The 24459-nt window shown below is 37.2% G+C and overlaps 3 protein-coding genes and 1 pseudogene across 4 annotated transcripts; 2 read left to right on the top strand and 2 right to left on the bottom strand.

Annotated features, from left to right (window-relative positions):
* Positions 1–240: 240 nt before the first annotated feature.
* LOC113058279 (ras-related protein Rab-34-like) lies at positions 241–4252 on the top strand. 2 transcript variants are annotated; one of them, XM_026226041.1, is made up of 11 exons: positions 241–489; positions 988–1051; positions 1186–1277; positions 1389–1457; positions 1576–1677; positions 1767–1831; positions 2018–2069; positions 2161–2242; positions 2389–2479; positions 2640–2747; positions 3212–4252. In XM_026226041.1, exons 2-11 carry the CDS (start codon positions 998–1000, stop codon positions 3277–3279), a joined length of 783 nt encoding a protein of 260 aa, XP_026081826.1. In that variant the 5' UTR covers positions 241–489; positions 988–997; the 3' UTR covers positions 3280–4252. The 2 variants fall into 2 exon arrangements, with proteins under 2 accessions (XP_026081826.1, XP_026081827.1); XM_026226042.1 differs by having other exon boundaries at positions 243–489; positions 1392–1457.
* A 4587-nt stretch (positions 4253–8839) lies between these two features.
* On the top strand, positions 8840–11915 carry LOC113058280 (uncharacterized). Its single transcript, XM_026226043.1, has 4 exons — positions 8840–9492; positions 9577–9709; positions 10023–10157; positions 10263–11915. Exons 1-4 carry the CDS (start codon positions 8961–8963, stop codon positions 11722–11724), a joined length of 2262 nt encoding a protein of 753 aa, XP_026081828.1. The 5' UTR covers positions 8840–8960; the 3' UTR covers positions 11725–11915.
* A 1849-nt stretch (positions 11916–13764) lies between these two features.
* Positions 13765–15295, bottom strand: LOC113058282 (dehydrogenase/reductase SDR family member 11-like; annotated as a pseudogene).
* Positions 15296–17410: 2115 nt separating this feature from the next.
* LOC113058281 (dehydrogenase/reductase SDR family member 11-like) lies at positions 17411–20290 on the bottom strand. The gene is made up of 7 exons (XM_026226045.1): positions 20092–20290; positions 19782–19991; positions 18489–18583; positions 18278–18407; positions 18080–18172; positions 17944–18009; positions 17411–17780 (listed from the first exon to the last, which is right to left on the bottom strand). The coding sequence occupies exons 1-7, from the start codon at positions 20221–20223 to the stop codon at positions 17739–17741; spliced, it is 768 nt and encodes a 255-aa protein (XP_026081830.1). The 5' UTR covers positions 20224–20290; the 3' UTR covers positions 17411–17738.
* Positions 20291–24459: the final 4169 nt, after the last annotated feature.

A 24459-nucleotide genomic window follows, 5' to 3' on the forward strand; every position in this document is an offset into this window, starting at 1 on the left:
ATATATATATATATATATATATATATATATATATATATATATGTTTCTAAAGTCATTTCAATATTTTTTTTTTTTTTACGTTTGCGCCTTAAAATAACGTAACATCATTAGTACCTTAGTAATCACAGTATTAGAAGAAAAGTACAGTACCAACCGTGTTATATCTGTTGTAACCGATCTGAAAACGCTGGGGACTGTAGGAGGCGTCTTCTATCCCTCTTTCCTGGTTTTGGTGGGGTGAGACCGGGGGACTGGAGCAGACGAGTCCATCTGTCCGCCGCTCACAGCGCTTCCGTCGGTCGGGATATCCTGCCGTTTTCTTCAGAAACTTGGAAACTGTTCTCGATTCTTGAATGCTAGAAAACGCCTGATACCCCCTCCTCTCTTTTGTTTCTTTTCCTTTTTATTCTTCTTTCCTTAAAGTCGTTTCAAACGTCATTGTCTCCGGAAACTAGCGCTACATAATTCACAGAAACATAAAGTACTGAGGTAAGAAGTACGCGACACGTTTGTTTGTAGCACGGATTGTGTTCGACTAGTAAGAATGGACTGTCTTTTGTTCTTAAAAATGTTTATGTTGGCTACATCAGTCATAAAACTATTATATTTAATACTTATGTAGGCCTGCGTAAGACGCACGTATTGCCCCAAAAGTATAAAAAGAGACCTCAGAAAGGTTTTGCCACAAATTAGGGTTTTCTCTTTGTTCTCAGATTTACTGTAGGATTAACAGATACCGATTAGTGAGTCAACACCCATGCAGCTCTAGTATGCAACAAGGCTATTTAAATTAAAACTAATCTGACATGTTCGTTGTTTTATGACTGTTACACTTATACGAGTAACGCGCTAAACTGAAAGATAGACCTTTATTTTAAACCTGCAAGTTAGCCTCATTCTGAGCAGCCATTACTCATTTCTTCCTTAATGCTGTGCCATGTTACAAAATGCCAAGCTGTGATTCCTAACTTTGTGTTTCTCCTGCAGAAGCATCATCATGAGTGTACTGCCCCCTGTACGGAAAGACCGCATCATCAGCCAGCTTCCCAAGGTACATCCTTTACACACAATTCACTGATGCTCAAGTCATCGTTTGTTCTGAAACCCATCCAACCGAACCGATCTGAATCCATTTCCTCGAGCGCTTACTGAAGTAATGGGTGTTAATGTTCACTCCTGTCGTAGTGCTTCAGCAAAGGTGCTGCTTTGAACACAGAGGATGAGTTCCACGGGAAGGTGAAGACGGCCTGTCAGCAGCAGAGGACAGGAACTGTGGGGTGGGATGATGTCTTCTGTTCAAACAGTCTTTTGAGGATACTTTCAGAACTGTTTGGATGGTTTATGCAGCATTGTTTTATTCTGTGCCTCCCCCCCCCTGTTTTGTCCAGTAGGTTTAAGATCTCAAAGGTCATTGTAGTGGGTGATCTTGCGGTGGGGAAAACCTGTCTGATTAATAGGTGAGCGAAACTATAACCGGTTAATGTTGAATAGCCATATCAAAGAATTGAGCTTGCTTTTCAGTTATTGTTTGGCTGAATATAGTAATTTAATCTACTTTTTTAATTTTTTTATAAGATTTTGTAAAGATGTCTTTGACAAAAATTACAAGGCCACCATTGGTGTGGACTTTGAAATGGAGAGGTTTGAAGTTCTTGGGGTCCCTTTCAGCTTACAACTGTAAGTGCATTTTTATGACAGTCCCTAAAACAAGTATTTTCGATTTATTTATGAATTATTTCAAGTAAGTGTTTGTTTGAATTTTTCAGGTGGGACACTGCAGGACAGGAGAGATTTAAATGCATTGCCTCTACATACTACAGAGGAGCTCAGGGTATATGACTCACTGGATTATTATTTTTAAAAAAGTATATAATTTTTTGTTCAACAATATTTGACACTGTATACACTATAATATATAATAGATCTAAATCTGGTAAAAGTAATGAAAATATAATAATATTTTTTGTATTTTTTACCTTTGAGTTATTGATATAATTTCCCCATTCCTGTTTTACAGCTGTCATCATTGTGTTTGATTTGACTGATGTGGCTTCACTGGAGCATACGAGGTAAATGACATCATCGCAGTTATTCTGCCCTCTGGGTTAACGGATACACAGCGTGCTTCAAGCACTGAAAATGTATCATCCTCTTCTAAAGGCAATGGCTGGAGGACGCAATGAAAGAGAATGATCCTACCAGTGTATTACTCTTCTTAGTAGGCACAAAGAAAGATCTGAGTGTGAGTGATCTTCTCCTTTTTTTATTTTTTGAATTGACATTACACTTACATGTTTTTATATTAAAATTCATGGCCATGCATAATCCAATACTGTTTTCTCCCATATACTTTATGTATATATTTATATATGTGTGTCTTTGCTGCAGTCTCCTGCACAGTATACACTAATTGAGCAGGATGCTGTTAAACTGGCAGATCAGATGAAAGCAGAGTATTGGGCTGTGTCCGCCTTGTCTGGTGAGATCCTAACTACAGACGTTGTTACAGTGTATTATATGTTAACGGGATTTGTATCAATTCTGTGTAAATAATGAATTACAAAGTCACAAAGTATTTGGGAAACCCTCGATTGGTTGCTACTGTTTATTTAGATGAGTTACTCTTTCTGTGACTGTAGGGGAGAATGTAAGAGAGTTTTTCTTCAGAGTGGCATCTTTAACGTTTGAGGCAAATGTTCTGGCAGAACTGGAGAAAACTGGATCCAGACGTATTGGGGAAGTTGTTCGTGAGTACATTAAAGATCAGCCCAAAATTAACATTTGTTAAATGCACTCGCCTTCAATCTTGTTTATTCATCAGGACAGGTTTGGAGAAATGTAGCATTGCATCACTTGTTCACCATTATTGTGATGTTTTTATCAGCTGTTTGGACTGATGTAATGCTAAATTTCTCCAAACCCCCGCCCCCCCCCCCCCATCTATATCTCGGACGGCCTTAGGATGAGTACATTTTAAGTGAACTCTTGCTTTACAACATTATTTAATCCATTGGAATTGTATTTTCATGAAATATTACTGGTTCCCCTGCCTGACTGTTCTGAATTCATGAATAGAGAAAAGTCTTTTCAGAGTTATTACATATAAAAGATCATGAAGCAGTGATTATCTGTAGAAAAAGATGCACTGAAGAATAGTATATATGATCACATTGTCTTTGAATTTAAATTGAACTCTATTTTATCCGCACAGGAATCAACAGCAACTCAAATAACATGTCTGCAACTTCCAAGAAGAAACAGACCAACTGTTGTCAGTAAAGACAGCAAACATTTGCACCAACATACCAAAGCAAAACATACACACAAATGTACATACACATACATTGGGAGAATCTACAAGATAGAAAAGTTGGATGGACAGTATTCCACATATGTGACTGTGCACAGAGCAGCGTGGTTTGTTATTCATAGGGTGAAACTGAATATCTGCTGGATGAAAGAAAACATTCCTCTGTTGGAAAACTTGTGGTTTGCATTTTTTGTGGCAAAGCAGTATTCGGTTTACCCAAAGGATTTATGCACATTAATAAGTGATTATTCAATTGTTCATCAAAAATGCATTTTATCTCACATTTTGCTTAGTTTACAATCAGTCGTGGTTTTAAAAGGTACACAAGAGGATCATGCATGAGTTGCACAAAAAGCAATAATAGTGATACATGTATTTTTCTATATCAAAAATCCTGTTTATTAAAAAGGTAATTTTTCTTTAAAAGTTATATAGAATTTTTTTGGTACTTGTTCAAATTATTGCTTTAAATATTTTAAAAGTATTAGGGCTTATATACTTTGTTTCCTGTGACTCTTTAAATGAGCCATTTATTTAATTCTTTAAAAACCTCTCCATAAATGTTTACACAAATGTGTTAATATATCATAATAATGTTTTTTTTTATGAAATACTGTTTTTAATACTGTTAATATTTTGATCAAATCTTTGGTTTAAATGAAATTCATTATTATTGATTATTTTAACATTTTCAAGCGAGTAATTACAATCTGATAGCGACCTCTACTGGTATTTTGTGTAACAACAACAGACCATTTATGACCAATATGACTGAATGCTTCAAACGTGAAAAATGTACTGGATCAAATCCATTTCAATTGAAATGAAAAGAACAGTCTTCACAAGATTCATCCTTATTCTCATACAATAATCTTTGTCACAACCTGCAAATGATTCAATGGCAAAATCCCTTTAAAATAAAAAAAAAATACATTAAATGTTCCCCTTATTTCTTTATTTTTAACCTCTAAAGTTCTTAAAAGACTCCAGGTATTGACTGTCAATCTGAGACCGCATCTTATTTGGAATGCAGTGGGAATATTTATAGAATATTTAAGTGAATAGAAGCTATAACACACTCACAGAAAACAGCTGTCAAAATCCCTTGTGTTGCATCTTGCAGCAAGTAATGTTACAAAAATGTCAATAATCTCTCGCCAGTCAGTATCTTAATTGTGCCCTAAAGGGAGAATCAACATATAAAGATACAAAGCTTTCAGGTAAGGGGCAGCAGTTAAGTTCATCAGGTCTCAAAACACTTTTGTTTTTATTGCATTAGCTCTTTTATGCTCACCCACAACAGTAGCTCATTGATTCTCCACCAGTTTGATAGCTGTTCTCATAGTTCCTCCAGTCTCAATCCACTGGTCTACTATAAGAACCCACAGACCTAAGGGACGTTATCACATATCAGAATCAGATTTTGCTCTGTCACTAAGAATCAGATGCATCAATAACGCAAAAAGCAGTCATTATGTGATGGGATTATATAGTAAAATAATACAGAGTTGACTGATCATTGATCACAAATCACTGCAAATATGATATGTAAAAAGATGAATTTGATTATGCATTTTCAACCAGTGACAATATATGAGTTTACATACATCAGTACTTGGCTTTACCACATTAACAGACTCTTCTATTAGTTTCCAGTAGTTTACACAATCTGACAGTGCCTGGATCAGTTAGGAGTGACAGAAAATACTTCAAGATACGCAGTTTTAAAGCTAGGTTATTCAATAACGTACATGCATAGGTCTACACTGAGAAAAGTTTGGCGTGCAACAAGAATGATTGTTTAACTGCAAATTGCAATATATTCTTGATGGATCAAGCCATAAAAACTTCTGGCCATTTGTGTTTGGTGCCATAAGAGGCAGGTACCAGCCCTCTTGTCTCTTTTGGGGAACTGTAAAAAGTTCCATTCTGGAGAGACCACTGGATTTATACTATAGTATTTTATATTTTATGTTTGATCTAGATTTTTAGGCTCTACTGTTAAGTGTTATCTGTATGCACCGGGGGTCTGAGAGTAACGCGATTTCAATTCTCTGTATGTATGTACTGTACATGTGGAAGAATTGACAATAAAGCAGACTTGACTTGACTTGATTAATTTTGAGTATAATTCTTGGGCTAGGTTAGAACATGTGACCAAAATTATGGGAAAGACTATTAACTCTACAGTTGTCCAGAAGACAATCAGCAACACCCTCCACAAGGAGGGTCAGCCACAGAAGATCCCTGCTGAAAGGGTGGGCTTTTCACATAGTGCTGTATCAAAATATATTCATAGAAAGTTGACTGGAAGGGAAAAGTGTGGTAGGAAAAGGTGCACAATCAACAGGGCTGACCACAGCCTTGGGAAGATTGTCAGGAAAAGCTGATTCAAGAACTTGGGAGAGCTTCACAAGGAGTGGGCTGAAGCTGGAGTCTGTGCATCAAGAGTCATCACGCTCAGACGTCTTCAGAGAAAAAGTGCTACAGCTGTCAAGCCACTTCTGAACCAGAAGAAAACATCAGGAGCATTTCACCTGGGGTAAGGAGAAAAAGAACTGGACTGTTGCTCGGTGGTCCAAAGTCCTCTTTTCAGATGAAAGTAAATTCAGCATTTCATTTGGAAATCTCTGGAGTCTGGAGGAAGACTGGAGAGGCACAGAATCCGAGCTGCCTGAAGTTCAGTCTGAAGTCTCTGAAGTCAATGATTATTTGGGGTGTCGTGGCGTCTGCTGGTGTTGGTTCATTGTGTTTTATCAAGTCTAAGTCAATGCAGCCATCTACCAGGAGATATTGGAGCACTTTATGCTTCCATCTACTGACAAGCTTTACAGAGATGCTGATTTCATTTTGAAGCATGACTTTAGCACCTGCCCACAGTGACACAACCACTTCCAAGTGGAACTCACCTGACCTGAACTTCACAGAGAATCTATGGGACATTGTGAAGAGGAAGATAAGTAACATCTGACGAACAATACAGAGGAGCTGAAGGTCACTATCAAAGCAACCTGGTCTTCAGGAACGCCTCAGCAGTGCCACAGGCTGATCGCCTCCATGCCACGCCACATTGAAGCAGTAATTCACGCAAAAGGACCCCCAACCAAGTATTGAGTGCATAATTAAACCTGCTTTGGAGATTTTTTTGAGATACTGATTTTTTAAGTTTCCTAAGAAGCAAGTCATAACATCAGAATTAAAACATTTTTTTTAGATGCAACTGTAGCTGTATCGCTCCACACCACAGTACGCCTTACAGAAAACATTCAGCATTTTTAAATTCTCAAAAAAAAAAAAAACTAATTCTGTATACACATTTATTCATATATATAGATTTCTAACTTAACCTCATAAGTTCAGGTTTAAGTTCCAATTGGGATAGAAAGACATGTACACACACGTTCATATGCACACATATATACTGAAAATGTATTTAAGTCGGGCCAAAATTAGGTTTTGCAATAATTTTATTTTCAATAATTTGCAAATCATTTTTTCAGACATTTTGGATTTACCTGTGATAAAGAAAACAAAAAGAACTACAACATGCTGTAAGAAATCACGTATGAATATTGAATTTAAAATGGAAAGAATTCAATTCATATGATCTTTAATCTTTAATGTATGCTAACAGAAACGCATTTAGGTAGCCTAACAATAATTTTGAAAAAATAGCTACAGTTTTTATTGTTACAACAATTAATGACCGTCAAAAAAAAAAAATGGAAAAAAAGGTTCAGATAGGTTCTGAAAGCTTCTTATAGGCTACACTCTTTTAAGATGATAGCATATGAATATAACTTTCATTAATTGCTTATATAAATGGCAGTAGGCTAACTATGGAAAACATTTATAATAATAATGAAACCTGATACAAAAAGCTTAGACGACTATAAGCGTCTTTAAGTGCAAGGTGCCAGGAGCAGCCTTTCCAATGAATTGAAATTCCACTGAGTTTCCACCTCATTATGCAGGACTCGCCTAATACAGAACATCCATATGATCCACAAAAGATCACAATTATGATTCTATGGACAATTTTATTATTGAATCTTTTGGTCTTTTACATTGTATTTTCTGCAGAGATTTCTCATATGTGACATCTTGATTGAGCAGCTGTTTTATTTTCCTTGTTTAATATAGGGAAATTTTTATATGTATATCTGAAAATCATGTGCAGTTTAAGATAATGGATTCCTCTGTACACCAGATATAATGAGCACAGTTTTGCGCTGTCATGCCATCGTTTTAGAAATGTTGTAGATCATAAACATTTGAAAGAAAAGGCGTATTACAAAATTACAGTGTGGTGTGAAGTAACAGTTCGCCAGGTAGGCCTATGCGGATCACGCGCTGATTAATATCCAGGCCAAACTTTTTAATGAGAATTAAATTAATAGGCCTACTACATCGGGCGGATTTTCCAACAATGTTGCATGTTGCCTCTTGTGATTTTGTTTTACATCATTTGTTTCCAATCCGATTTCTTTGCCAAAGCCCACTGTTGGACTCAATGGAGACTCTTTGGAAACCGACCATACATATTTTGCTTTTGGACTTGCACATACTCAATTCCTGATTTGTTTGGTTATTTTATTAGTTTGTTTTTTGTACCCTTTTCAGCAGTCTTGTGCCAATTGTTAGATAGGCTAACTTAATAAATCATAATGAGTTCAAAGAAATCTCATCCGGAATGGACAATTTTAATCACATGATCTTTTTTTCTAACTAATACAGCCATGGGAAGCTACATATTTAATTGTTTGAATGCAACAGCCATGTACAGTTGCAAAATATATATACATATGGACAAACGTGCGTTCTCTTCTCAAATGACTCTTTTTCACTTGGCGCCTGCGTCTGTTAAAGTCTCCACAAGTTAAGATCCACAGGAAAAGCAGTTCATTAACTGCATGGAGATCTGCACTGGTGTGAACTGAAAAAGCCCACTGTTTCAATAGGTCACTACCCATTCCTTTTGTGAAATTAGAATGCCCAATCTCTTTGGGTCGGAAGGATCACCCCATCTCTTGTTACCATGGAAAGCGCCGAAGGAACCTCCTCCTCGCGGCGTCACCAAAGTAAAACTCGAGGTGTGGGGAGCGACGGGGTTACTTACGGTCAAAACACACATAGGCTATCCATTACCCGCCATTCATATCCCGGTGCGCGTGCACACACCAAACACGACTTGATTAAAAAGAGCCTACACTCAAATTGTGTTTGCATTTTATTTAGAAAACTATGCTGTATCGTGCTTTTGTATTTGTCGATGTGATGTAGCTAAAGTAGTATTGTTTTTACTCTATTGTTTGTTAGCTTTTGCATTGCAACCTTTCCCTCTCGCAAATAAGAGAAATACGAATTTGCCTTTTGCAAATGCTCTATCCATTGGAAACGAGAATCCATCGGAAATCATTGCACAATGAACACTTGCCACACGGATGACAGGAGGAGGAAACAGATGCACATTAGTGTATTCATGTTCATTGGAGGAGGAAATGGTTAGTTAAATGACATGCTCCTCCCATCATTGACCGGGAATATATTCAAACCCACGGCAGCCGGTGAAAGAAGCCGGTTCTCGAAGGACAGGAGAGGCTGTGGTGCTGTCTGAGACTCCGTGGTGCTGAAAGTGTCGCCCGCCGCGATGTGGTCCGTGTTTTTCGTGTTTCTGTCTTATCTAGACAGGAACTTTGTTAAGGGTGAATTCTTAGACCAAGCTATAGATGCAGAGAAATTGAGCAAAGAGCTCTTTTACATGCTCAACAACACTCTTTGCGCCAAAAGCTCGGTTGTAGGAGAGTATCTCCTGCATCAGGTCACCGATGGAGCTCAAGAGGTTCGCTCTGTGCATGACTCTGAGGGCCGCCTGCTGGACTGCTCTGTCATCCAAAACGAAATGCAAGTCAAATCCTTCATGCATGTTTGTAGACTTGGGCTAAGAAACCAAATGAGCTCCGATTTGAAGATGAGTTTGACAGGGGTGTCCGAAGCGAAGGAGAACTGTAACAAGTTGAAACCAAAAGGCGACAGAAACGTCATCGCGACGGGAAAACAAGCAAAAGAGCCGAACTCTGACGCGGCGAACAATAAAAAGACGCGAACCAAGCGAGGCTTCACTTATCCCGGGACACTTTGGTGTGGTGCAGGAAACATCGCAGACCATTATGATCAGTTAGGTAAGTTGACTTTAATTCACTGACTTGAGTAAATGTTGAATTTCCGTACTGTAGCAAGTGTTTATGCATGTGATTCCCCCCCAGGTGAATTCGAAGAGACCGACAAATGTTGTCGCGTTCACGATCACTGCCCATACGTCATCCATGCGTTTTCCTCCAACTATGGATACACCAACTTTAAATGGCACTCCCTTAGCCACTGCGACTGCGACAATGCGTAAGTTTGATGTGGTCCAGAATATGTGTGTTTAATGGATGACAGCAGCATGACAAGCTAGATGCCTACTTCAATTAAAACTACTTTAAAAACGTAATATATATATTAAGTAAAAAAAAATAAAAAAAATAAAAAACAGGTTGCCAATTTTTGATGTTTTTTTTAAATGAAAGTTCTTTTTTAAAAACTGATGTTAGAGCTGCAATCAAATCGAAATCATTATGTACAATGCTGAAAAAAATTGACATTTTGAAATTTGAAATCATCTCCATATTAATTTAAGCTAATGAACACTTATATCTGCATCTTACAGCTTAAAGGAATGCCTGAGACGTGTCAACGACACTTCATCCCGAGTGGTCGGACAAGCTTTCTTTAATGTGATGGAAGTGCCTTGCTTTGAGTTTTCATTTGAAGAGCAGTGTGTTGAGCGTCACTGGTATGGGGTGTAAGTATCAAATTCTGTGTAGTTCTAAATCCTTCCATATACACTAGTGTACAGTCTACAGTAGCCAAATTAATGCAATTTTGAACTCTTCTCTCCATCATAAAGGTGTAAAAAGTATGACAGAGTTCCCGTAGCAGTGATTAAAGAATCAAACGCTTATGACTTTGGAGGCATTGATGTTATTGACGTATTGACTATCGCTCCTCCTAAGAAGAAAGAGTCAGATGAAGACAATCAGAACGCTGAAAGCACAACACAGTCGTCATTCCCTGAATCAAAGACCACCACCCCTGAAGAGCCCTCGCTCACGAACGTGGTGACCGCTGCAGAGGATTTCATTAAAGTGCTCGCCACAGTCTCCACCTCTCAAAGCTCGTCCGCAGACACAGGTAAAGGAGAAACTCAGACATCGGAGAAGAAGAGGAAGAAAAATTCCAGCAAGAAGAAAAAAGAGAACAAGAGGAAAAGAGGAAAGGGTAAAGGCAGGAAGAAGAATAAAAAACTTGATGCCGTGTTAAAGGTCGACGAAGGAACAGCCAGTGTGCCGTCGAACGGTCAAACAGAGGAGGTCATGGGTAAGAACAACTTTGCGGAGGAAGCAGCGAAGATTAGCATCAAAGAAAATAATTTCATGAACAGTGAGCTAGACTCTGTAGGAAATTCTAATAAGATGATGAAAGATGATCCTGGGAGGACAGTGAACGAAAATCAGGATGCTGCTAGCAATGCCACCTCAATAAAGACAGATAAAGAACCAGAGATTCTAGAGCACAGACAAGCAAACGACACAGAGTTAGTCTCCTCCTCACCTGCGGCTCACATTACCCCAGCTCTCCGCGATAAGAACAGAGCTAAGCTGAGACAAAGAGCCGGAAAGAAAAAGCAAAGAAAAAACAGCCCTTCCACAGAGGCCACCCAATTTTATTTCAAGGAAGAAACTCTCTCGACTAGTCCTTCTGATGGTGTCAGCCTCGCAACGTCATCCACCGAGAGTCCAGCTGGCGCTGTAAGAAACAAAGTGACGCAAATTACACAGTACATGGAAGAAAAGGGACCTGTATTCACTACTACACTAAAAACGCCCATTGTTAGAACCAAAAGGCCAAATTTGAGGCATAGACTAGGAAGAAAGAGAATGAGGAAAATCATTGTTTCCTCTACAGAAGAACCAGCTCGTGATATCAGCTCTCAGGATCCAATATTGGTCACAGGTTCTGCAACTGTCTGGCCAGCGGACGTACTAGAGCGCCTGGGATCAGACCCACTTGAAAACCCGACAGATAGTTCGAAGGACACCAGTGGAAGAAGCAACAAAGGAAGGCGTGTAATCAAAATCTGCTATGAAGCAGTTCTGCCTGACGTTACAGACACAACACCCCTCCCGAATCTGATCGAAAAAGACACTGGGTTTCAGTTGAAGGGTCCAGAGATAAACACAACACCAATGTTTCCTCTTCTACACACTAACACTCCGTCCAAGGCAACCCGCAGACCTAGTGACACCAATATGAAGAGAAGCAAGGAGCGAGGAAACCGAGAAAAGCGTGGGAAAATTAAGAGAGAGTGAAATTCAAGAAGCTCCAAATGGTTGGTTATCTTCTAGGCTGCCATGCGATATGCAGCAACGTTGTTTTAATAAGCAGCATGTTTTTATCTACTCTGTTTTTATAGCTCCCTTGATGGTAGACTGACAGATCAGATCATTTTTATGAAGCATGTGATTCGTGACATGATTGCTGAATAAACTAAATAAGAGAACTGGTGTTCCTTCCCATAAAATTGTTTGAGAAAACATTCTTCTGCTTCATAGGATGGGTTTTGTTTTTAATAAATGAAGTATTAAGTGTTCCTCTAGATAACCTGATTAATAACAGCATTTGCTCTCCTGTATTAAAAAAATAAATAAATAAATAAAAAAATCTAGCGAGTGCACTGAGTGCACAGACTTTGGCCTTACTAGGTTTTCGCCAGTGGACTTAAGGTTCACATTCTTCTCAAAGGATAATCTGCTTTAGGGACCTAACCCACCGTCCGACATTAAATGAGTATTGTAACACTGAACTCAAATCTCCCATCAGCTGATCCTCACGTGTTCTTGAAATATGCAATGGAAGATGTGATTTAAATCAGTGTCACAATGCATATGAAGTAGCTGCTTTTAAATATTCAAAATTAATTTATGTAGAGGTCTAGACATGAAAATGTGAATTATGGGGTTTGGAGGATCGGACCTCATTATTAGGACTTGATTAATTAAATTTGGGGCCATTGAACGTATATATGTTTCATTTTTCAATATTTCCAATATTCAAATGAGGGACCACCCAAATTTATTCATATTATGGCCTGAGCGGTACATCACACCATCTTGCATCAGACCAGCTTCCTCCTCCCCAACCCCGCTGTACTCGGCAGTTTCCGAACGAGTGTGTGTTAAAACAATGTGGAGTCTCATACCAGCTCCCAGGTTCCCAGACACAGAATAATAATCCAGCATTCAGAGCGTGTAGACATTATGAAATAATATACATTCCAAAAACAGTACAATAGTATCACTTACAGAGCATAAAAGACAATTCCTGATTGTTTCCACAGTGCACAGTTGCGGTCATAGAAATGGGGTTAAGAGGGTGGGACTGTGTTCCCATGAGAACAAGAGGTTTTTGCTGAGCAACTGCGTGTTCTGTCCACATGCTGAGACAGACCATCTAAAGACCGCAGAGGATCTCGACTAAATGAAAACGGGTAAAAAGTACAAAAAGTGGCTCGATAACTAATCCGGCTTTTTGGTTTAAAGCAAAATGATTTGAATGAACTTTGAAAATTTTTAGCAGAATACTTCAAAACCACAAGCACTTCATGCTTCCCTCACAGCCTTAACACACATTTTATACTCAGGGCTGGTTTTAACATTTCTGGTTGCTAGGTAATTTAACTTGAGATCCCAATCATGTATGAGGACAAAACATTGGGTCGCAAGCAGCTACAGCTAAAGTATAAAATGAAAGCAATTAAGTTAAAAAATGAGTTGAATGATTGTCATTTACACTATAAATACATTGGAAAGTAACACTGGCTTTTAAATACCTTTCTTCACTATACTGTTTTTAGAGGAAAACAAGGTGTCAGACTCTTTTACTAAAAGGCTATTGTTTTACGCTCTTTGCATAATAAACACTGGCAGTAGTTTCTGGCAGTAGGTCATCCTTGATTTCTGAGAAAACCTGAAAGATTAAAAAGCTATTTGGTAGTTTCTACCAAAGTTTAAGAATAACAAAAAAGCACCATAAAACACAGCACTAATAAAATTTAAGTAATTAAAAAGGGTTACCAAGGTTTATACTTTTTTGTTACGGAGGTCAATAACTTAATCGTGAAGTCTGATTAAAACCATTGATACAATGCAACCCTGCAATGCTGAGCTGCCAATTCAGAGATAAAGTTTGCACAGAAGCATCACTCTGTGAATGCAATGATATCAAATGTACTATTATTAGTAAATAAACTAGTAAACGGAACAATAATAATAATTTTTTATTTTTTTTGTTCTGTACTTCATCACTGTCACACTGTGTCAGAGAAGCTTGATCCCATTTATTTGCTCATGTTACTGCTCCACTGGTGTGATCTCAATGTCACCAATCTGCACAAGAGGACAGAAACAAACTATTATATTTAACAATTCGGCCATTAAATCATTAAAACAAGATTATTCCTAGAAAATACAATGCAGAATTTCTCCACTGATGCTCAAACTGATTCTATATCACTGCAAACCAAAGAACAGTGATTATTCTAATTTCTGACAAATTATCATCATCAAAACACCCCATTAATTTCATATTCAGAACACTGATGATGTGACAGCAAATATTAACCACACAATTGTTTCTCCAGTGATGGATGAAGCTTACTTGAACATGAGGAGGAACACTCAGGACATACACAACTGCGCTTGCAATGTCAGCTGCTTGCAGGCACTGCAAATATGATTTTTAGATATTAAAAATGTAAACAACGACCTATATCATGCTCTGTGGACAAGTATCAAGATTGGTCTATACCTTTATACTTTTATAGGTAGCAGCAACCTTTTCTGGGTTTTGACTAAAGAGCTGGTAGGTTAACTCCGTCTCCAATAAGCCAGGAGTCCACACATACTAACAGTAAGATATTTAAAGATACTAAATTGTCTGGTGCATGGCACAGGTAGCAATGAAATGTGTATATAATATCCAATAAATCATTAGAGTACCCATTAATATATATGATATGACCATCATCAACTTTTCTTTCTTTTGTGGACTGGTAAGCCTCTCGGGTGCACACTGACAGGCCAATGACATGCACCTGCAAAATATGAAGGTAACTAACACGTCAATGCCCTGGTGCTGAACTTTGATCCAGGAGAACATGGATAACATGTCGTCTTCTACAGACAGATCATATTTATATGGGATCAGAGTGCCACTGAATCTACTACTGACACATTCTGCTGCCAGTTTCTGCAAATGGAAAAAGACACATTGAGATTTACATTTCATAAGGGGTACAAAGCTAAGAAAATTGCCAGTTGAACAGCAAGTAATGGCAGGCCAGGCAAAAATTGTGACACCTGCAAATTGGTATAACTGGGTTAATTATTATACCAATATTTAGAACTTTGTCCTGCATGTGTGACATGAAACGCTGTAGGTTATAACGAAGAGGGAATAGTAAAGCATTTGGAGCTTTAAGATTATTGAAATATGATCAACCAGAGGTGTCAAATGTAAATAATGATAGTAAATTCATTGTTGGGTTTTGACACCATTTACTCTTCTTAATGTTCTTCCAAACCTTTACGACTTATTGTTTGAAACATGATGTGAGAATTAATGATAAATTTGCACCTTTTCTCCAATTTAAAGCATCAAACTTGCGCTGTCAAACTGTAAAAAGATAAACAGAACTTCAATAGAACAAAAACCAGCCTTCCTCTGCTACAAACGCATACTGTCAATTGCCTCTATCTGCTCCACATTTCTGGCACAGCCGACCACCTTCATGCCATGCTGGACAAGAGACTTTATGATTGCGGCTCCGATTCCCACCGAAGCTCCAGTGACAAGAGCAACCCTGCCTTTCCAGCGATCCATTATTTATTTATTTTTACAAAACTCCTACAGAAGAGCTTCTCCTGTTTCAGTTCAGTAAGTACTGATCTACCAATAACAATGCACGCCCGATTATACTGTACTTCCAGGATTGCCAAGTTTTCGCATGCAAAACAACAATTGCTACTCAAAACTAGTTGAATTTAGTTTCTAAGGGGATCCCTCGGTAAAAACTGCATAAATAAGGGGGCGCTTAAACCCGCGGACATGAAAAAATAGCTGTGGAAACAGTTCAAGTAGGTCGCCGTGATTTTGCAATGTAGGTAAGATATGTTCCTGGATCAACATCTTTTGTTGATCCTTGATCAGAATTACTGTCCAAAAATATAGCCTATACTTAACCCAATCCCTACACCAAAACCTAACCATAATTTATTCCTAAAAGCACCTAACTCTGATCATAAGCCTAAAACAGATATTTCCTGAAAAGTTATCCCTCAATTCTGATTGGTTGATTTGAATGTTGTTCCGCGACCAACAAGGTTGTTGATCCAGGTAGCTAGCCTAGTTGGAGAAATCACGCTCTGAAAACCGCGGACTTGGAAACACTTCACGCCTGAATCCTGTCCATTCGTCCGAGATTTTTTTTATTTGTTTGCAGTTGTATTCAATAATTGCAATTCAGACATCATTGCAATTGCTATTATGTTCTACCTCCACATTTTCCAGTGTAAAATTCAGTTCAGTAAAACGTGTTTAACCGTTAATTGCTGCTGCAGACAGCACTTCCTCCTGCTTATTCTCTTCTTGAGTTTGGAAGTTCATGCAGCGCACTTGTATCTTTTTCACGTGTTTTTAAGCCTTACCGCTTGTCAATTTAAACATTAAAGCATCCAAACACAAGACGCGAAAAAGCTGAACAGAGAAGCTGGTTACTCGCGCGCTGTGTTCGGTGCGCACGAGAGAGAGAGCCGCGTATCACAGACAGCGACACTGAACCGAGCTCTCTTCTGCGAACTTCTCCTCGAAGTCCAAACCGCAGTTTGAACAAACAAAAAGATGTGAAAGAGCCAGTACTCGCAGTGTTCTGGTGTTCAGGGCTCGCGCAGAGAAAGGCGGCTCAAAACACTTGAACATCGAATTTGCTTATTTTTGCTCTTGTGCCGACAAATACATACAAAATATGTCAAAATATCCACCTTGGAAATTATGCTCGGAAAAACTGTCAGTTATTTCTTAAGTGAAAGTAAACAGTTGAGGAAAAAAATGGGATGTGTATTATATTGGATGCGTTCATCTTCTCTTAAAGTGACCGCGCATAATTTAGCTACTGGCTGCTGTAATGTTAATCCAAGAAAATGAAAATGAAAAATCACTCACTGCTCTTGACTGAATTACTTTGTAGTTTTAACAGTCAGACCAAAAATTATTCAGACACCAGATATAATTTTTTATATATATAGCAAAACTGTAATAATGTGAGAAATGTTGAAGGTGTCTGAATAAATGTAGGTTTGATTGTACAGTTTATTTAATTTTTACATTGAAGACTATCCAGTGCTATTTTACATATAATTATTTGGTTTCTGTATCTTGACACCTACAAACTTGAAAAAAAAAAACGTAAACATTGGTGTGAAACAGGAGTAATGTTGTTTGCACCTTGTGCAATGTGGAATTAGTTTACATCTTTTTCAAGCACTTTGTGATGAATTTTGGAAGCAGGAGATGAGCCCCTTTTCTAATGCACCACCTAGCTTGATAACCCCCTTCTCAAAGACTTACTGTTTGTCAATTTTATTTGGGTAACACACATATTCTGAATGCCTTCGGCAGAATTCGAAAGAGTCATATTAATCTAGATTAATTTCAAGATCACAAGTGAGATTAATATAGATTAAAAAATGAATCTATGCCCACCACTAATATATATATATATATATATATATATATATATATATATATATATATATATTTTAGTTATTTATTTTTTTTTTTTAATGATGTTTGACTTTAAAAATAGCGATTTGGGAGTTTAATTAAATGCACTTTAAGAAGAAAAGACAAACACCTCTTTTTAATTATTTAATATTTCACTTAAAAATATTAAGGTCAAAACTGCAGGTACAGAATTAACCAGAAAATTGTCAGGCATCATCAGATCTGTAAATGTTCATTCGAGAAGCCAATCATTATGATGTCTAGCTAAATAAATTCTGCATCTGTACTTGATGCAAATTACTCTGTGCTTCTTAAATAATTTCTCTGATATTAATTTGGTCTTTTTAATACAATAATAGTCATATCAATCATTACAAAATGTAACTTCATGATCAGACAAAGCAACTTTCTGAGTTTTCAAAGATTTGGATTGGAGAAATAGTGTATGGGACACTGTTGTGGCTTTTGTGAGCACTACATTTCATATTTTAAGCCATTAGTGGGCTATTGAGATGATAAGGATGTCATTGATGCCTCCTCCAGTTTATGTCAGCTGCTCCACAGGCCTCATCTGAATGTCACCAATCTAAAAATAGAAAAGAAAAACCATTATATAAGAATTTAATCATGAAATCTTTAAAACCTACCATACACTGCTAAAACTGATTGTAAACTGCCTATAAACATGAACAATGTCAGCAAGCACTAACATCACAATACTGTTTTCTCCAGTGATGGATGATGCTTACCTGAACATGAGGAGGAGCACTCAGGACATACACCACTGCGTTTGCGATGTCAGCTGCTTCTAGGCACTGTAATATTTAAACATGTTAATAAGACCTTCAACATGTTGTATAGAAATGAATCAGAATTTGTCTATACCTTTATACTTTTATAAGTAGCAGCAGCTTTTTCTGGGTTTTCCCTTAAGAGTCGGTAGGCAAATTCAGTCTCCACTAATCCAGGAGAAATACACTGTTAAAGACAGAGCAGACTTAGTGCCAACAAGTCTTTGGACATGCAATAATCATATTACATATATAAAGTGTTCAAAGCATATCTTGATCCTCCTGCTCTTACTGTAGCACGTATGTGAGTCTTGGCCTCTCGTAACTCTTGTCTCAAACCTTCTGTGAGAGCAGTCACTGCATATTTGCTGGCAGTGTAGAAGTGTATGTCGGCATTGTTGACCACCCGGTGTCCACTCATGCTAAAACACACAAATAATTTTGCTGACCTGGCAAAGGCTGGAATTTGAATGCAGGCAAAAAATTATAAAACATGTCTGTACCTGTTAATATTAATGATATGACCATCATCAATATTTCGTTCTTTCATGGACTGGTAAGCCTCACGGGTGCACACTGACAGGCCAATGACATTCACCTGAACAAAAATTAAAACTCTTTATTTCAGAAATTGGTTTAGTCTGACTCGATGAACTCAAGAGCCATTTCTTTCAAAACCATTGAGTGAACTGTTCATAAGAAATTTTGGAGTATACAAAGTTATTTTTCAACAGTATTATCAATACACATAAAAAATAAAATAAAAATAAATTATAATATATATATATATATATATATATATATATATATATATATATATATAATAAACAGAATTAAGAAAACCACAAGTAAAACCGCAAAGTAATATGCGAATGTCAGATAAAGTTCAGTGAATCACTGACTCGGTTGATGGGAGAAACGAACCTCTGTCGAAACTTTGGATTAGTTGAACCAATTGCTTCGCAAAATGATTCGCAAAATGTGGGGGGAGTCGTGGCCTAATGGAGAGTCAGACTCCCAATCGAAGGGTTGTGAGTTTGAGTCTTGAGCTGGCAGTAATTGTGGGTGGGGGGAGTGCATGTACAGTGCTCTCTCCACCTTTAATACCACGACTTAGGTGCCCTTGAGCAAGGCACTAAACCCTTGAGCAAGGCATAAATGGCTGCCCACTGCTCCGGGTGTGTGTTCACAGAGTGTGTGTGTGTGTGTGTGTGTGCGTGCGTGTTCACTTATATATATATATATATATATATATATATATATATATATATTTATATAAAATTCTAAATAGAGTTATTACAATCAGCAATGATAAAAAAACGAAGTGTCTGTATTGGCCCTATATGTTCTTTGTGGGGCTTGTTTTGTTTTATGGATAGCTTGTCTAAAAACGCTGTTAAGAGAATATTACCTACCACTCTTCCCTTTAATAACACTAATATTTAATAATAAAAAAATGTCTACAAATGTATAAAGCTGATCTGAGATCAGATAAAAACATGGATCCTACGGGTTCACAGAGATCGCCCCCGAGCGGCAAACATTTGAACTGTCGAAACATTTCAGAGCACGCGTTACTGAAATCACGTGGTTTTGACAGTCTGACCACGCTGGCTACCATAGACAGTAAAAGAAACTGGCTACGAGTCATTGGTTCAAAACAAATGATTCCCAAAAGTTTCGAAGCTTCACGAAGAGATTCGAAAGCACCCATCGATCGAAACAGTTCATTAGAATGAGCTACTGGGAAGAACCGATTCGCAGTAATGATTCGTTGGCTTTTTCGTGTTACTTACGTCCATCATAGTCCTCCAGCCACTGGTTTTGCCGCTCAACAGAGGTTCTGGGAGAGCCAAACCTGCATTATTAATACACACGTCAACACCCTGGTGCTGAACTTTGATCCAGGAGAACATGGATAACATGTCGTCTTCTACAGACAGATCACATTTATATGGGATCAGAGTGCCACTGAATCCACTACTGACACATTCTGCTGCCAGTTTCTGCAAATTAAAAAAAAACACACGATTCTTCATCCGGTGCATAACATTAACTTACTTCTCGCGAGTGTATGCTATAAAGTGTATGCTAACGGTGCATTACCTCTATATTCTCCAAATTTCTGGCACAGCCGACCACCTTCATGCCATGCTGGACAAGAGACTTCGCGATTGCGGCTCCGATTCCCACCGAAGCTCCAGTGACCAGAGCAACCCTGCCTTTCCAGCGATGCATGCTGCTTGTTACTCTCGCGAAGATCAAGTGCTGGACAGCTGACTGTAGTTACAGTGATCAGGGTTGCCAGGTCCAGCAAAACTCTTCAGTAAAACCTGCTCACACCGCGCAAACACTACACAATTAGCATTGCTTTTTTCTGTTTTAATACATTTATCTGATTTCAGTGATTTGAGCTAGGCTTAAATGACTATATTCTAGGCTATATTTTATTATTTATTTTATTAGGTACGTAATTTGACCAAATCCTTTAAAACTGTGTTTTTCATTCTATTTAAATTAATTTGAATTAATTATGTAACATTTGGATGAGTTTAAATTAATAAAAATTCTGTTAATTGATAGTCAATTTAATAGTAGGCTATGTAATGGTAAGAGGAACATGTGTTTATGCTTATGAATTATTTAATAATTCTATGCTTTTCCCAGTCTTTTTGATATTATCTGTCTCTCAAAATAAAGATTTTTTTTATTTTTTATTTATTTAATAAAAATTAGAAAAGTTGCCATTTCCTTTGCAGTTCTCCTTTGGTTGCCAGGTATTCAGTTTCAAAAACAAAACACCCAACTCAGAATGTCAATGAATAATCTGTCTTAGAATCTGGCCAATGAGAACACACTTCATTTTACAGCTCTAACAGGTGCAATAAATATTACAAGGTGTTCAGCCTGTAAAATTTTCACAGGGTTAGTTATTCATTATACACTGAAATACTGTATGCTGGGTTAAAAAATGACCCAAATTGGGTTATTTTGGCAACCTTTCACTGGGTTGAGTTTGACCCAACTGGTTAGGTTAAATGATTGACCCAGCATGCTGGCTTGAATTTGATATTGACTGAAAATTACTATTCGTCCCCTTGGAATTATAAGGTTCTATCTGCATTCCATTCGACTCCGATAGAACCTTATTGTTTTTTTTTTTAAATAAAAATCCCATAATGTTTACAAATTAAATAAAAAAGTCTTTCACATAATGTAAATAAGTTGTCACAGAATAACAATATGGGAATAACTCAATTTTGACAAAAATGTCAGATAGAACCTTATAATTCCAATGGGACGTGTTGCTGGCTTAAAATGAACCAAAAATATTTCAGAAATTAAAAATGACAAACAGAATTACTAGGGCAACAGTAATAATCAAATGGTGAACATTTATTAAGAGAAAACAGCCACAAATCAAAGAGGGTGCATATGTTTGACTACCTGCCATATGTTCATTTTATGTTAGAAACATGTTGAAGCCACACATTGCTGAATGACAATAAACTTTGATTTACCATGAATTATTTGATGAATTCTGAGTAAAACCTCAACATAAATCAGACAGTGAGAACATAGAGGGATGTGAAAACAGAGCTGACAAGCTAATACAAAAAACAACAACAACATAACTCCTGGAATAAAACACTTCACGTCCATACCGCAGCTGAACTGTTGTTGTGAATACGGTGTCTATGTACCATGGCAGTCCCGAAAATGCTGAAAGCTGCAAGATAAAAAAAAAAAGATGTTTTACAAGTTGTCATGAAGTTCCTGTTCTTTGTTCTAAATATAGCCTGTGTGAATAATAATAGATTATCAAACAAGTTCCTCTCATATTAGAGATATTACAAACTTGAGTGACTATAGCACTGCTGTAAATCAAACAAGCAATGAACACATATTTATTAAATTTCGAAAGTGCATACAATAACCTCACCAGAATGTGTATTATTTTGAGATTTTATGATACCATAATTTTTTTATTAGCACTTATTGATTCCTGTAAAATAAGATGCATGTGATGAAACACTTGTATTAGCTGTAATATAAATAGATTATTGACCCCAAACGTTTGAAAAATACTGTATTTTTTCCTAATAATTCAATATAAAACATTGAAGAGGACACAATGCTCACCTACGCATGTTACTTTGGACTGATTTTTGCAAGTTACTTAAGATAAATAGCACCGATCTGAAAGGAAACCAAGTTGACTTATTGCAAACTAATGTACGTGTAGTGTAACATATTGATAATGAAATATATTATCACATTTAATTAATTACACTTACATCTACATGAATACAGACAATGACCAGTGTATGTTGTTCAAGTCATTCGGTTAAAAATATTTTTTGAACTTGGACCTCTAAAACCTTCAAAGGTGTTTAATTCTGACAACTACTGTTCTCAGATTCTCAAAAATCGTGATGCACTTCGTAAATGTATAATTCTTGCAAGTCTTCCAGTATATACAGTTCAAATCTTCACTAAAGTTAACATCTAAAATGATGGATTGAATTGGTGGATTGATGGACTAACCTAAATTCAGCAGCATCAGGTTTAACAGTAAATCTGTTTTTATGATAAATATAAGATGACATATACATGATTTAACCCACTTACCTGCACCTGAAGCAAACCTGCATAAAATGGTACATAAAAACAGAGCACATTCATCCTTAATATTTGTCTAAAAATCCACCTTAATGATCAGTCCAGCTAAACAACAGGGCAATGTATTTTATGATTGGATACTCTGGAGGTGCATTTTATAAGAGCACAAAGACCCCCCCCCCCCCTTCATGGTTTACAGCACAAAACCTACAGACCAAACTCATTTGTATTAGGATGGATTATATTCTTACTTATGAGTAAATTAGTGTATCCAATCTACTCTGATCCGATCATGATGACAAAATGTTCTCCACCTATATAAAAAAAACTTTCACTTGATTTCAGATAACACAGATAAACCACTTATTAGCAGTTATCACTAACTAATGAATAGTGTGGATGCATAGGCCCATCTTTGGAGCAGTAAGCAAACATGACAACAGTAAAATGAAGCTACATTCCCTGTAAATATTTTGATACATGGATATACAGGATAATGTAACATAAGTCCACCTGTGGGTGTTTGGAGAATGTAACCCAGATCACTAGTCACGGTCTCTGAAAATACTGAAATACTTAAGCCATCTAGTGGCGACTCTGATACAGAAAATACGGCATCATGCAACAGTTAGACCTTTTTTTCTTGAATTGCAGCTCTGCTTAAAATGCTGACTTGACAGAGATTTCTATAATGTATAAAATGTCCGGGTTTCGGCCTTGTTTTAGTTTTTTACATACTTACGTGACCTACAGTCCTCGTACAGCATGTTAGTATTGGTTTGACCGTCCTCTGTAGAGCCCACCTTCTTGCACGCCACGATTGGTCGATTACGTACAATGCCTGCACGCTATTGGTCAAACAATGTTTCAGTCATTATGAAGTATGAAGAATTGGCTTTCGATACAAAACCGGATATTAACAATGCCAAAGCTTTAAAATCAGTTACATTATGCACAAAGTATAATATTTATGCTTTTATAATGTAAACAAAAGGGACTCGAGGCATCTCTATCTCTCTTGAATTTATTTAAAGGATATATTACCCCTGGCTCAAATATTATTATTTTGTAAATGTATTTTTTTATTATTTTTATTTTGTTTCACTTTTGTCTATTTTACTTGCTTTTTACTTTACTTGCTCTTTGTCTACTGTTGATAATTATTTTATTTTTGTAGATGAAACTGTATTTGCTGCTATGTTTGTTCAATAAAAAAACAAAAAAAAAAAAACGGATATTTGTGGCAATTTTGAAATCCCCGTCAGGGCATGTAGGCTATGTGGAAAAGCTAACCTTTAATGATAATTTATTGATTAATGTTGATGTTGATTGTATTTAAAATATCTGAAATAATTATATTTGTGTATTTAATGTCTCTAAAATGTAGCAATAATGAAGGTATTTAGCTCGTCTTACAAACTAAAGGAAAAGATGGTAATTGAATTGACCCGAATCTAAACATGTCTGGACAATACACATCTTTTCAAGTAGTTGGTTAAAATATGTTATCTATACCATGGCATTTATTTCAGGGATTAAGCTCGTTTTGTACAGAAATAGGAATATGAAGGATATCCAAGTTCAACCTTGACTGCTTGAACAGTGAGAACACACTTTATAGTACAGTAGCGGTTTTAGGCACGGGCGAACCGGGCAGCCGCCCGGGGCGTCATTTTTTCGTGACACATTGGGGGCGGCAGCACGAGCAGATAAACAAAAAATCATCTGTGTCGCGAAGCGGTTTTTCGCCATTTATATCATTTCACTGTGTGTGGAATTGGCAAATTGGCGCTCCCTGCAGCTGCCGGCGCCCCTGCTTGCTGAAAATATCCACTGAAGCTTTGTGTTGTG

Source organism: Carassius auratus, chromosome 40 (assembly GCF_003368295.1).
Source record: "Carassius auratus strain Wakin chromosome 40, ASM336829v1, whole genome shotgun sequence".
In the NCBI taxonomy this organism is placed as follows: domain Eukaryota; kingdom Metazoa; phylum Chordata; class Actinopteri; order Cypriniformes; family Cyprinidae; genus Carassius; species Carassius auratus.

Bases quoted from the DNA above. Each gene is read 5' to 3' on its own strand.
- LOC113058280 (XM_026226043.1), top strand. From the start codon at position 8,961: ATGTGGTCCGTGTTTTTCGTGTTTCTGTCTTATCTAGACAGGAACTTT. The intron at 9,710-10,022 runs GTAAGTTTGATG...TGCATCTTACAG, and splicing joins CACTGCGACTGCGACAATGC to CTTAAAGGAATGCCTGAGAC. The intron at 10,158-10,262 runs GTAAGTATCAAA...TCCATCATAAAG, and splicing joins GAGCGTCACTGGTATGGGGT to GTGTAAAAAGTATGACAGAG.
- LOC113058281 (XM_026226045.1), bottom strand. From the start codon at position 20,223: ATGCATCGCTGGAAAGGCAGGGTTGCTCTGGTCACTGGAGCTTCGGTG. The intron at 18,584-19,781 runs GTAAGTAACACG...ATTTTTGTTCAG, and splicing joins GCTGGAGGACTATGATGGAC to GTGAATGTCATTGGCCTGTC. The intron at 17,781-17,943 runs GTAAGCATCATC...TTCTATTTTTAG, and splicing joins GTGCTCCTCCTCATGTTCAG to ATTGGTGACATTCAGATGAG.
- LOC113058279 (XM_026226041.1), top strand. From the start codon at position 998: ATGAGTGTACTGCCCCCTGTACGGAAAGACCGCATCATCAGCCAGCTT. The intron at 1,832-2,017 runs GTATATGACTCA...CCTGTTTTACAG, and splicing joins ATACTACAGAGGAGCTCAGG to CTGTCATCATTGTGTTTGAT. The intron at 2,243-2,388 runs GTGAGTGATCTT...TCTTTGCTGCAG, and splicing joins GCACAAAGAAAGATCTGAGT to TCTCCTGCACAGTATACACT.